The sequence below is a fragment of the Salmo salar genome, chromosome ssa19 (genome assembly GCF_905237065.1).
Source record: "Salmo salar chromosome ssa19, Ssal_v3.1, whole genome shotgun sequence".
Classification (NCBI taxonomy): Eukaryota; Metazoa; Chordata; class Actinopteri; order Salmoniformes; family Salmonidae; genus Salmo; species Salmo salar.
Genome location: NC_059460.1, coordinates 67,274,948 through 67,289,160, shown reverse-complemented (window position 1 = coordinate 67,289,160; position 14,213 = coordinate 67,274,948). Strand labels below are relative to the sequence as shown.

General features: G+C 39.8%; 1 protein-coding gene across 5 annotated transcripts in view; it reads right to left on the bottom strand.

Annotated features, from left to right (window-relative positions):
* Positions 1 to 1,540: 1,540 nt before the first annotated feature.
* The window catches only part of LOC106579423 (actin-binding LIM protein 1), a 168,810-nt gene continuing 156,137 nt past the window's right edge, over positions 1,541 to 14,213 (bottom strand). For all 5 annotated transcript variants that reach the window (XM_045702618.1, XM_014159318.2, XM_014159324.2 and 2 more), the window contains 6 exons: positions 11,172 to 11,224; positions 10,937 to 10,997; positions 10,604 to 10,611; positions 9,880 to 9,954; positions 3,030 to 3,110; positions 1,541 to 2,853 (listed from right to left, as the gene is read on the bottom strand). In XM_045702618.1, coding sequence (XP_045558574.1) covers positions 2,740 to 2,853; positions 3,030 to 3,110; positions 9,880 to 9,954; positions 10,604 to 10,611; positions 10,937 to 10,997; positions 11,172 to 11,224 — 392 coding nt within the window. In that variant the 3' untranslated portion in view covers positions 1,541 to 2,739. The remainder of the gene's footprint in view (positions 2,854 to 3,029; positions 3,111 to 9,879; positions 9,955 to 10,603; positions 10,612 to 10,936; positions 10,998 to 11,171; positions 11,225 to 14,213) is intronic.

Below are 14,213 nucleotides of genomic sequence, written 5' to 3'. Positions count from 1 at the left end.
CTGAACGGAACAGAGCCGGTATTGCCTGTTATTACTTTTGCTGAGGGATTGGCATATACTGTTGTATTTCAATCATATTAATAAAAACAGAGCCAAGTACCATATGTCACAAAACCGGCCAAAGATATGACGATTCTAGTCTATCAAAAACTTTTTCTGCATCGAGAGATAGAAGCGCCCAAGGAGCTTTGGTTTCTGATGAAGCATGTAAAATATGTATTAGAAAATATTTTTATATCTGTGTTTATCAAAGAAAGAGGGTGATACTGAGAGCACTGAATGGTTTTTACCTTAAAAAAAAAACGAAATTAGTCCTGCATTTACATCCCTTCCAAATGAACCTTTGTGAATGGCTTTGTTAATCATTGCAAGTATGACGTAATTGGTTCCACATTTTTAAATAGACCTCAGGAGGAACCAGGTGATTTACCTTTATTCATGTTATCCAATGACCTTTAAAGTTCATGTAGAGGGATTTAGGCTCCCAGCAAGCTGGCTTCCTCAGTTGCGAGAAGAGGAGAAATCTTTTAAAAAGGACTCGATCTGGCTTGGTGTTTGATTTACAACCAGAGGTGTACAATTCTTTATAGAAACTGGATAATTTTTGGTTGATTCATTTGGATTCAACAGTTGCAATATTCACTAATTGATCATTACTGAAAAACTTTTAGCCAATAGACGACTGGGTCGATTACCATGGAAGTAATTGTTAAGTCTAACCCGATGGCTGGCAAATTCTCCTCTCTGTCTTGTCAATAGATTTAGTTATATATTTTAGTTCTCTTCTGACTTTGAAGAGAGTAGTTGCTACCTCGTCTGAAAAAAGTGTTTGTTGACAACTTTTCCAATTCTGATATATTCTTTGTGATTTATTCAGCCCAGATGCAAATGCAGTTGCATTGGGGTTTTTTTACCTTTAATGGCATCCCATAAAAATCAGAGGATCAGATATAATTTTTGTTAATCATTATAAATTCAAATTGTACACAAAGTAGGATTTTGTAGTAAGGAAACGTTAAAGCGCCATCTTGTGGTTATTTTAGGAAATTATGACATTTGTATCTGTCAGTAATAAGCATGACAATCAGATTCATATGTCGAATTTGTATTTTCTTGATTAAAGAAAATAGAGTAGATTCTAGTACGAAATCGATTCGGGAGAATGTTTTGTGCCTGTTTGAATAGAAAGTGTGCTCTTTTGCTTTAGGGATATGAGCTCGCCAGGCATCAAGGGTTGTAATCAGAGAGCATATGTTGGAGAGCCTTGGTTGCCTTTGGATTGTAGTTGGTCTTATTAGATTCATCCCGCATATCCAGAATGGCATTCATGTCTGTCCCGATAACCAGTTGAAATTCTTTTAATTCTAATAATAAGCTAAGAGAAGTTATCCAATTTGATACATAGATGTTTAGCAATACTTTATTTCCTCCATTCATACTTTGATTCATTCATTGACCATACTTTAAAACTATAGGCCTACTATAAACCTGTGTGTTTGTGTATCAGTATGTGCGTGTTTGAGAGAGAAAGAGACAGTTCCATGGGTGTTTGCCTCTTTATTGGCTGAAGTCCAGGAAGTCAACGGAACACACTGTCTGATTTGTTCCATAAAACTTGACATGAGTCCTCATATTACATTACACACTGTAGTTCCTTGAACAACATATATGAACCACAGTGTTTATTATAGTTTAATAGCTGAGAGGAGAACAGGTAAACTAATACAGGCGATACCTTTGGAGTAGCCGAGGATTATTATACAGTGATTTAAAGCTTTATTTTTTGCTTATATTTCAATACAACAAATGGCAGTGTGGGTTTCATTTATAAAACATTCATTTCAAATACTATTATTTTTTTTTACATTTAATGTGTTTGTTAGTAAAATAGGAATTGCTACTCCAATGGGAGCCTGAGAGGCGAAACTGAGTCGTGATTTGGCATCAAACCAAAGAAAACAGACTGTAACAGGGAGGGACTACTTGGACTCGTCCAATAAGGAAGGCTCATTTCCGTTTTCTGTTGAAAAGCGGTTTAAAATGTTTTCCGTTTCATGCCCTAAAGAATATGACCCGGATCTATATGTAAACCACATTATATTGTTTTGAATAGCAGCTTTTCCAGACTCTGATGCCAGTGAGAGTAACATAGTTAGGTGCTTAGGCTAGCTGGTATGTACTAGAGCCATAAAGAAATGGCAAAACCCAATATTTCCCATGATGAAGACTGAGCCATTTGATTTGACTTGATAGCCCAAATGAGGGCAAGCTGACCATTGACATGTGAAGCTGACAGACATTCAATTTTTGCATGTGAACAGCATGTTTCATATGGTGCCATGAAATTCTACTAACAAACTTCCACAGGAATCAACAGCAACAAATATGAGGAAACAAGCAGGTCAAGGAAAGCAGTTCCATTCAAAGCAAAGCCAGAAATTAAATTAAAACAAGCGCAGCAGTCAAAAAGAACATGACTTAATTCATAATTCTCTCATTTTTGAACATGGAAGAAATTGTTTTATTTTCTTTCCTTGTAGCCTTTCAAATGTATCTATTAGTTATTAAACCATCTATTCAGTCTGTAGCGGAGGCATCGTGAAAAAAAAGAGTCCATTGCTTTCTTGAACATGTCAGAAAAAAGGTTGCCAAAACTCTAAACAAATCTTACATCTATGTTACAGTGTTAGAGTAGAGTGCTATCTGAAAGGATGGGATGAGTGCATTCTGCTCTGACTGCTAGAAGAGATTGGCCTTCTTTTTCATGTTGTTGCGTTTCCACAGTGGAAGCCTGTCAAACTCCTGGATCTCCATCCCAAAGATGTCAAAGAACGTTTCTGGGGCTAAGTGGCACTAGAGTGAGAAGAGAGGTTGAGAAAAGAAGGAGGGGAAGGGGGGGGTGTTGTGGTTAACATTTCCGCTCCTATATGGTCATTGAAAAATTCTCAAGAAGCTATATGGATTCTGTACTTTCCTCGCTAAGTATTTGTGTAGCATTCATGCACACACATGCAGAAATCAAATGATACCTCCAGTCTTGTTCTGTCCACCTCCCTGGGCAGTTTAGCTCGCCCTCTACTGGTTATCATGAGCATTTTATATGGTACAACCTTCAAAAGGGATACACTCGTCAGTAAAGGATGTCAATACTGAAGTAAGCTTCAAAAGGAGACTGTTGAAAGATAGCCCAAGGGGCCATCAAAATGGACTGAGGACCCAATTCAATCAAACCTGGATACTAGGTTTTAAGATACAGTGCATTCGGAAAGTATTCCGACCCCTTGACTTTTTCCACATTTTGTTACAACCTTATTCTAAAATGGATTAAATAAAACATTTTCTACATCAATTTACACACAAAATACCCCATAAAGCAATTTTTTTTAATGCTTGTACATTTATTAAAAATGAAACATAAATACCTTATTTACGTAAGTATACAGACCCTTTGCTATGAGACTCGAAATTGAGGTCAGGTAATCCTGTTTCCATTGATCATCTTTGAGATGTTTCTACAACTTGGAGTCCACCTGTGGTAAATTTAATTGATTGGACATGATTTGGAAAGGCACACACCTGTCTATATAAGGTCCCACAGTTGACAGTGCATGTCAGAGCAAAAACCAAGCCATGAGGTCAAAGGAATTGTCCATAGAGCTCAGAGACAGAATTGTGTCGAGGCACAGATCTGGGGAAGGGTTCCAAAACATTTCTGCAGCATTGAAGGTCCCCAAGAACACAGTGGCCTCCATCATTCTTAAATGGAAGAAGTTTGCAACCACCAAGACTCTTCCTGGAGCTGGCAGCCTGGCCAAACCGAGCAATCAGGGGAGAAGGGCCTTGATCAGGGAGGTGACCAAGAACCCGATGGTCACTCTGACAGGGCTCCAGAGCTCCTCTGTGGAGATGGAAGAACCTTCCAGAAGGACAACCATCTCTGAAGCACTTAACCAATCAGATGGAAGCCACTCCTCAGTAAAAAGCATGACAGCCCGCTTGATGTTTGCCAAAAGGCATCTAAAGGACTCAGACCATGAGAAACAAGATTCTCTGGTCATGATGAAACCAAGATTGAACTCTTTGGCCTGAATGTAAAGTGTCACGTCTGGAGGAAACCTGGCACCATCCCTACGCTGAAGCATGGTGGTGGCAATATCATGCTGTGGGGATGTTTTTCAGTGGCAGGGACTTGGAGACTAGTCAGAATTGAGGCAAAGAAATGGAGTAAAGTACAGAAAGATCCTTGATGAAAACCTGCTCCAGAGCGCTCAGGACCTCAGACTGGGACCAATGTTCACCTTCCAACAGGACAACAACCCTAAGCACACAGCCAAGACAATGCAGGAGTGGCTTCTGAATGTGCTTGAGTGGCCCAGCCAGAGCCCGGAATTGAACCCGATCGAACATCTCTGGAGAGACCTGAAAATAGCTGTGCAGCGACGCTCCCCATCCAACCTCACAGAGCTTGAGATGATCTGCAGAGAAGAATGGGAGAAACTCCCCAAATACAGGTGCCAAGCTTGTAGCATCATTCCCAAGAAGACCCGAGGCTGTAATCACTGCCAAAAACTGTTTTTGCTTTGTCATTACAGGGTATTGTCTGTAGATTGATGAGGGGAAAAATAATAATTTTACAATAAGGCTGTAACGTAACAAAAAGTTTGAAAAAGTCAAGGGGTCTGAATACTTTCTGAATGCACTGTATATCCAAAAAGGGGAAAGAAAAATACTTATGCTGTAATTATTTTATTGAGTACATGAATCCACATATTCATCGCTGCAGAGAGCGCATTATCATATTTTTGAGATCCCACAGAAACCGGGTATCCAAGTTTGATTGGATAGGGCATTGTTTTTACAGTTACAGCATGTTCAAAACTTAGTCTTGTCTGAGACAGGGGAACACTGGGTAGGGACAACAAGTGTGACAGGAGATTGTGAGTGACGGCTGATGGGGCTATAGACCCTGGGAGCTTAACTATAAGGGTATCAGTTGATAGGGAGGTGCATGATGCCAGTATCGTTGTGTAGGTACGTGCATTAGTGCTCTCATTACTACCAAAACATCTACACTGAGTGTACAAAACATTCAAAACACCTGTTCTTTCCATGATATAGACTGAACAGGGGAATCCAGGTGAAAGCTATGATCCATTATTGATGGTCACTTGTTAAATCCCCTTCAGTGTAGATGAAGGGGATGAGACAGGTTAGAGAAGTATTTAAGCCTTGAGACATGGATTGTGTATGTGTGCCATTTAGAGGTTGAATGGGCAAGACTACATATTTAAGTGTTTTGAACGGCGTATAGCACCGGTTTGTGTCACGCTCAACAGTTTCCCGTGGGGGGGGTATATATCAGTTACAATGTGAATATGTTGGAATATCTGACTAGACAAGATTAGGCAACAGATCGACATTGTCAAAGAACTGTGGCCGTAAAATAATGGTAAGTAAGTTACAGTACTGTAAGTGTTGAACAATTAATTTAAATGAAATTGTCAATTCATAGATCGAGTCCTGGAAAGCAGCTATACTGTGGGCTTTACAGCAAACGTATGTTAGGCCCAGTACCCAAACACACCTAGATGAGATCGATTGAAATTTAGAGGAAGAGTTTTGCAAGATCTTACTGAAATGCTCTAATAAGCAACAGGGGGAGTGATTTGTGCTTTTTTCCCGCCCTCTATCTGACCAACTCATAGTAGTCAAACCAGTCATGAAAATCCAACAATGAAGGTGTCTCTCCTTCATTAAGTTGTATCAAAGACATTTGGTGTTGGATTTTCCACTGTATGTTACATACAGTCTGTATTGAAGCCATGTGCGAATGAGCATGGAGAAGCCAGCATGCTAAGCGAGAGGTGACTCAATTCCCTAGCGCCTGTCTGGACTGCAGCACAGCCATAGCCTCATGGGAGATGTAGTACTTTAGAGGGGCTGCTTTTGGTTACAGGAACCCATGAAGGGACTGACTACCAGCTGCATGCTGTAGGTAGTTAGTGGTGATATGAGACACCAATCACATACAGTTGAAGTCATTAAAACTCTTTTTTCAACCACTCCACAAATGTCTTGTTAACAAACTATAGTTTTGGAAAGTCGGTTAGGACATCTACTTTGTGCATGAAACAAGTAATTTATCCAACAATTGTTTACAGACAGATTATTTCACTGTGTCATAATTGCGGTGGGTCAGAAGTTTACATACAGTGAGTTGACTGTGCCTTTAAACTTCTTCAGGCTAGGGTCTATTTTTCTCCAGTTCCTGTCTGACTGACGTGCCCAAAGTAAACTGCCTGTTACTCAGGCCCAGAAGCCAGGATCTGCATATAATTGGTACCATTGGATAGAAAACACTTTGAAGTTTGTAGAAATGTTAAAATAATGTATGAGACTATAACAATTGATATTGTAGGAGGAAATCCAAAGAAAATCCAACCAGGATATTTGTTTTGAGAGCCATGCTCTTTCAATGGAGAGCTATGGGTCCTATGCAATTCCAGCTCCCAGATTGCAATTTCTATGGCTTCCACTAGATGTCAACAGTGTTTGTTCAAGCTTTCAGGCTTGTTTCTTCCCAAACGAGGAAGAATGAGTTTTGGTACTGGGAGTCTGAGTTGGAAATCAGTCTGCTAATTTTACTTTTCCGTATGAAATATTATAGTTTAATTACATTTTAGGGTACCTGAGGATTAAATAGAAATGTATTTGACTTGTTTGAAGTTTAGTGGTAGCTTTTTGGATTCCTTTCTCTGCACGTTGAATGAGTGGATTACTCAAATCGATGGCGCCAACTAAACTGACGTTTTGGTAAATAAAGGATTTTATCAAACAAAACGACCATGCATGTTGTAGCTGGGACCCTTCGGATTGCAAATCAGAGGACGATTTTCAAAAAGTAAGTGAATATTTAGTCGCTATTTGTGATTTTACAAAGCCTTTGCTGGTTGAAACATATTTTGATATGGGGCGCCGTCCTCAAACAATCGCATGCTTTTGCTGTGAAGCCTATTGTAATTCGGACAATGCAGTTAGATTAACAAGAATTTAAGCTTTTAACCGATATAAGACACTTGTATGTACCTAGATGTTTAATTTCTTCCAATTTCACCGGAAGTTGCCATCAGGTGTCCCGCTGGCGGGACGCCTATCCCAGAGAGGTTTTAAACAGCTTGGAAAATTCCAGAAAATGTCATGGCTTTAGAAGCTTCTGATAAATGATGTCAATTAGCCTGAGTCAATTGGAGGTGTACCTGTGGATGTATTTCAAGGCCTACCTTCAAACTCAGTGCCTCTTTGCTTGACATCATGGGAAAATCAAAAGAAAATCAACCAAGACCTCAGAAAAAAGATTGTAGACCTCCACAAGTCTGGTTCATCCTTGGGAGCATTTTCCAAACACCTGAAGGTACCACATTCATCCGTACAAACAATAGTACGCAAGTATAAACACCATGGGACCACGCAGCCGTCATACCGCTCAGGAAGGAGACGCATTCTGTCTCCTAGAGATGAACGTACTTTGGTGCAAAAAGTGCAAATCCCTCCCAGAACAGCAAAGGACCTTGTGAAGATGCTGGAGGAAACAGGTACAAAGGTATCTATATCCACAGTAAAACTAGTCCTATATCGACATACTCAGCAAGGAAAAAGACACTGCTCCAAAACCACCATAAAAAAGCCAGACTACGGTTTCCAACTGCACATGGGGACAAAGAGTACTTTTTGGAGAAATGTCCTCGGGTCAAACAAAAATAGAACTGTTTGGCCATAATGACCATCATTATGTTTGGAGGAAAAAGGGGGAGGCTTGCAAGCCGAAGAACACCATCCCAACCGTGAAGCATGGGGGTGGGAGCATCATGTTGTGGGGGTGCTTTGCTGCAGGAGGGACGGGTGCACTTCAAAATAGATGGCATCATGAGGTAGGAAAATTATGTGGATATATTGAAGAAACATCTCAAGACATCAGTCAGGAAGTTAACCCTTTCACGCGTGAGTTCCAAATATCTCTAACGGTCGCCCCAGCGTGAGTGTTTTTATGCACGTGATGTTCGAACGTTCTCTCCATTCCAGGATGTGATTGTTACATAAACAACAACACTGAATGGCTCAGAGTGGGAGTGAGAGGTTACCGTGATTGACTGCCTAAACGCGCAATTTGTATCAATAAATCACTATCAGAAAATGTTTTGTGTGGTATTATTGATATATTTACTATTTTATTTACGTTTTTCAATTACCCGTGATAAATCATGCGTTCCGATTTTTGCATAAATTGTAAAGGGCGCATAGTATGTGTGTAAAATAATGTTTTGAAGGTTGTACTGATTATGATGAGCTAAGCTAATTCCAGCTTTGTGTATGGAGCCATGTTTGTTGACATACAATGCATTCTGGGTTTCACTTGATCGTCTGTCGGACCAAAGATGCTATAACAAAATGAGGTGAGTAAGGGTTCACTCATTTTTTGAGAACTTCAGGAAGTGAATGTGGGATGTGAATGATGGTAGAAAACACCCCTTCAACAATTCATCTTGTCTTCTCTTATTATTTTCGGTTTCTGTGAGGTAAAAAAGCATGGCTGCACGCTGAAACTAATCGTCGGATTACTTTCGATTTCTAGAAAGTGTTTTACTCAATTATTTTGATCAACGGTGAGCTCACCCGTGATGTGATTAATTGTACATAGTAATTGCTATTAGCTAATTCATAGTGTAGTTTATGTCAGCCGAGAGTTAGAAAATATGACCGCTTGTGTTGCGTCAATCTTTCCTCAGCGCTAGGACAAATGTAGCCTACATTTTTCCGGTTAGGATGATTGTGTTATGCTATAGATACTTCTGTGAATATCTGAACATTGCATCCAAAAATAAACTGCTCACATTCTGGACTTAACTTTGTAAGGACTGTGTTTGTGTAAATAGTTTCAGAAAAAAGTGTGGCCAGCTCAAATGTTGATTGTTGCGTCATTCGAAGATGAGCGTTCTAAATGAGTGTTCTAATCACATGGGGTGTGATCGTACGCTTCAGGGACCACTGTAGAACGATCACACCCCGTGTGATGGTACGTGTGAAAGGGTTAAAGCTTGGTCGCAAATGGGTCTTCCAAATGGACAATGACCCCAAGCAAGCTTCCAAAGTTGTGGCAAAATGGCTTAAGGACAACAAAGTCAAGGTATTGGAGTAGCCATCAAAGCCATCACAATTTGTGGGAAGAACTGAAAAAGCATGTGCGAGCAAGGAGGCCTACAAACCTGACTCAGTTACACCAGCTCTGTCAGGAGGAATGAGCCAAAATTCACCCAACTTATTGTGGGAAGCTTGTAGAAGGTACCCGAAATGTTTGACCCAAGTTTAGCAATGCTATGAACTACTAATTGAGTGTATGTAAACTTCTGACCCACTGGGAATGTGGTGAAAGAAATAAAAGCTGAAATAAATCATTCTCCACTATTATTCTGACATTTCACATTCTTAATATAAAGTGGTGATCCTAACTGACCTAAAACAGGGATTTTTTTACTAGGATTAAATGTCAGGAATTGTGTGAAAAACTGAGTTTAAATGTATTTGGCTAAGGTGTATGTAAACTTCTGACTTCAACTGTACCTCCTGTTATAGGTGCTGAGGTTTACCTCACTATTCCTTCTTTAATATCACCCAATGTGTGCGGTGGTTCCGATGTGCCAAGCTCACTTGAAGCTCTCTCTACTGACTCAGCATATTTGTTTTTGTAGCATACACATTTTTGTAGTAAAGTATAAGCTATAAAAAAACTTGGAATGTCAGTCAAATATACTAATACATCAGGTAAATTTGAAATCTTTTTAAAGAAATGATATAAAAAAGAAAATAATAATAATAAATACTTGCTTTTGTTTCCAACATATTAGGCATAGATACTCCCCTGTCCATTCTTGTTACTGCAACACTGCCATCCCTTATGTGCTACAGGATAGAACATACAGTACACACACACATGTAATATAGTGGTATGGAACTGATATATATCTACCAATCGCTATCTACTACTACCCCAGTTACTATATCTTATTCCTATCATATAGAGCAGCATACTAGTACTTATGGTCACTGCAGTACTTTTGTCTGTCGGTAATAGGTCATGGCACTCAAAGATTGGCATTATTTTAATACAATTACTATCAATAGCATCTTAGGTTACCTACACTTGTGACACCTTGACCTCACAGTCAAGAGGACTGTGACAGTTTAAAATTGAATATGTAAATAAATGAGACATTTAGTGACAACTGGAGACATTTCGCAACAATAAAAACAGGCAATGATACAAAGATCATTCTACATTGCATGTACAGTACAGTGGTTCGATCTAGTCACAGTGAGACTGAACATGTCTGAGCAATGTTGTATGTGTTCCTTGACAAGAGCATGCAGGGTCACTGCAATGCATTCACTACAGTTTGGGATATCTAATCGTGATGCAGGCATTTAGCAGGAGTGGGTTGACATTCAGGATAACATGGAGTTTGCGATCCTGGGTATAGAGTGAGCAAACGCATGCAAAATGAAATCGCATAATGAAAGATATTTGTGGATAAGCAAATGAGTGACATACCTGAAACTCTGCAAGACAACATGGGACAGAAAACGACTCAGTTAGTTTTTCCTGTACTATTTAAATCTGAAAGAAATACTACATTATTTCCAAGTCTGACTGCTCAATAATTGGGTTGCTTATTTACAATGTATTATCAGTTAAAGGTACAATCTGGGAGGGGTTACATTTCCCAAGCCCCATTCCTCAACTGTATACCAAAAGTAGTGTCAGGGCTGTCATTTTGCTGAAAAACGAATTTCTAGATTGTAGCTTTAAGAATATTGAAATTGTATGTAGATGTAGAAGTAGCTGTGAACACAACCACAGCTGTATTTGTTGAGCAACACTCACCTCTTCCTCCCCCACACATGTTGCCATGGCTGTTGTACGGAGTGAAATCTGTGGACTGAGGCTGTAGGGGCAGAGACAGTATTGTAACAACGATCACACGTGTCTATGAACAATATGATCAACAACACTTTGTCAATCAAAGCCTATAAGGGGAAACCATCCACATTAATCAATAAGTTAGATTTTATTGTTGGAGTGAATCAATAGTTGTGATATCTGAAGCATCTCATCTTACCCTACGTAATCCATTCCGTCCATAACCAGGCAGCGATGAGGTTTTGGAATCATCTGAAAAGTTGAAATTACAGTAAGCATAATTTCGATGAAACATCTAAGATCGATTTGGCTGTCCTATAGTTTGAATGGTTCATGCTGTTTATTTGATAGGGTTGCTTTTGAGGTTGGATCTGACCAGGATGGTATTTATTGGTTCACGCAATATCAAAAGGTTTCAAAACGGTTTATGGTGGAAAACAAAAACATTTGTTTGTTATGTTGATAGGGGTGGGTATTGAGAGGGGTGGAAGATGCAACCATCACTCTTAACTACGTCTTTAAACATCTTGAGGGAAGTAAGACCCATGCCAGACTACGATCTGTTGACTTCTCTTCTGAAGTTAATTGTATACAACCTCTAAGCAGAGAGGCTTGATTTTAAAATACAGTACAGTAGTCAGCTGGTTGATTGACTTTAACCAACCAAACTCAAAGGGTGAGAGTCAACGGTTCCCATCTGCCACAGTATCCTCCTGGGGGTGTCTTTTCCCTCTGTTGTTTGTATTGTGCACGTATGATTTTCAGAGTAATCATGACTCTAGACATATCATTATGTTTGCAGATGACTTGGTTATCGGGAGTCTTTTACAGGATGAAGAGGTGAGCCATGGCCCAGTGGTGGAGGACTATGTTGGATGGGGTGACTGCTCCTTTTAAGAACTTAATGTCAAGAAAACCAACGATACGGCTAGGAGCTCCCTGACACTAATGCAGACTGATTGATGGTGAACCAGTGGAGATTGTTGATCAATACAAATACTTTGGCACTTCCCTTGACAGCAAACAGAGTTGAGGCCAATGTGGACGCTATCTGTGCGACGGGAAATCAGCACCTGTTCTTCCTGAGGAAACTCAGCAGTTTCAGGGTGGATAGGAAGCTGATGACCATCTTTTACAGATTGTTCATTGAATCCATTTTAACATCCAATATGACCTGCTGTTTTGGTAATCTTAGGATAATAGGCTGGATAACTTTTTTTTATATATTTCACCTTTATTTAACCAGGTAGGCCAGTTGAGAACAAGTTCTCATTTACAACTGCGACCTGGCGAAGATAAAGCAAAGCGGCAAAAACAACAAACACAGTCAATAACACAATAGAAAAATCGATGTACAGTGTGTTCAAATGTAGAAGAGTAGGGAGGTAAGGCAATAAATAGGCCATAGAGGTGAAATAATTACAATTTAGCATTAACACTGGAGTGAGATGTGCAAGTAGAGATACTGGGGTGCAAAAGAGCAAGAGGATAAATAATATGGGGATGAGGTAGTCGGGAGTGCTATTTACAGATTGGCTGTGTACAGGTATAGTGATCGGTAAGCTGCTCCGACAGCTGATGCTTAAAGTTAGAGAGGGAGATATAAGACTCAAGCTTCAGAGATTTTTGCAATTAGTTTCAGTCATTGGCAGCAGAGAACTGGAAGGAAAGGCGGCCAAAGTAAGTGTTGGCTTTGGGGATGACCTGTGAAATATACCTGCTGGAGCGAGTGCTAAGGGTGGGTGTTGCTATGGTGACCAGTGAGCTGAGATAAGCGGGGCTTTACCTAACAAAGACTTAGATGACCTGGAGCCAGTGGGTTTGGTGACGAATATGTAGTGAGGGCCAGCCAACGAGAGCATACAGGTCGCAGTGGTGGGTAGTACAGTGGGGGAAAAAAGTATTTGATCCCCTGCTGATTTTGTACGTTTGCCCACTGACAAAGAAAGGATCAGTCAATCATTTTAATGGTAGGTTTATTTGAACAGTGAGAGACAGAATAACAACAAAAAGATCCAGAAAAACGCATGTCAAAAATGTTACAAATTGATTTGCATTTTAATGAGGGAAATAAGTATTTGACAGGTAACGAGCTGAGATTAGGAGCACACTCTTAACCTCTTACATCTAGACGTTCCGCTAGCGGAACACCTGCTCCAATATCCAATGATGGGCGTGGCGCGAAATACAAACTCCTCTAAAATCCGAAAACTTCCATTTTTCAAACATATGACTATTTTACAGCATTTTAAAGACAAGACTCTCGTTAATCTAACCACACTGTCCGATTTCAAAAAGGCTTTACAGCGAAAGCAAAACATTAGATTATGTCAGCAGACTACCCAGCCAGAAATAATCAGACACACATTTTTCAAGCTAGCATATAATGTCACAAAAAACAAAACCACAGCTAAATGCAGCACTAACCTTTGATGATCTTCATCAGATGACAACCCTAGGATATTATGTTATACAATGCATGCATGTTTTGTTCAATCAAGTTCATATTTATATCAAAAACCAGCTTTTTTACATTAGCATGTGACGTTCAGAACTAGCATACCCCCCGCAAACATCCGGTGAATTTACTAAATTACTCACGATAAACGTTCACAAAAAGCATAACAATTATTTTAAGAATTATAGATACAGAACTCCTCTATGCACTCGATATGTCCGATTTTAAAATAGCTTTTCGGTGAAATCACATTTTGCAATATTCTCAGTAGATAGCCCAGCCATCACGGCTAGCCATTTAGACACCGACCAAGTTTAGCCCTGACCAAACTCCGATTTACTATTACAAAAGTTTGATTACCTTTGGTGTTCTTCGTCAGAATGCACTCCCAGGACTAATAATTCAATAACAAATGTTGGTTTGGTTCAAAATAATCCATAGTTATGTTCAAACAGCGGCGTTTTGTTCGTGCGTTCAAGACACTATCCGAAGTGTAAATAAGGGTCACGAGCATGGCGCATTTCGTGACAAAAGATTTCGAAATATTCCATTACCGTACTTCGAAGCATGTCAACCGCTGTTTAAAATCAATTTTTATGCCATTTTTCTCATAAAAAAGCGATAATATTACGACCGGGAATCTGCATTTAGGTAAACAGACGAAAGAAAACAAAGCATGGGGTCGACGCGGGCACGAGCCTGAGTCTCACAGTACTGTGACCAGCCACTACCCAAACGCGCTACTTTTTTTCAGCCAGAGCCTGCAAAGCCACGATTCAGCTT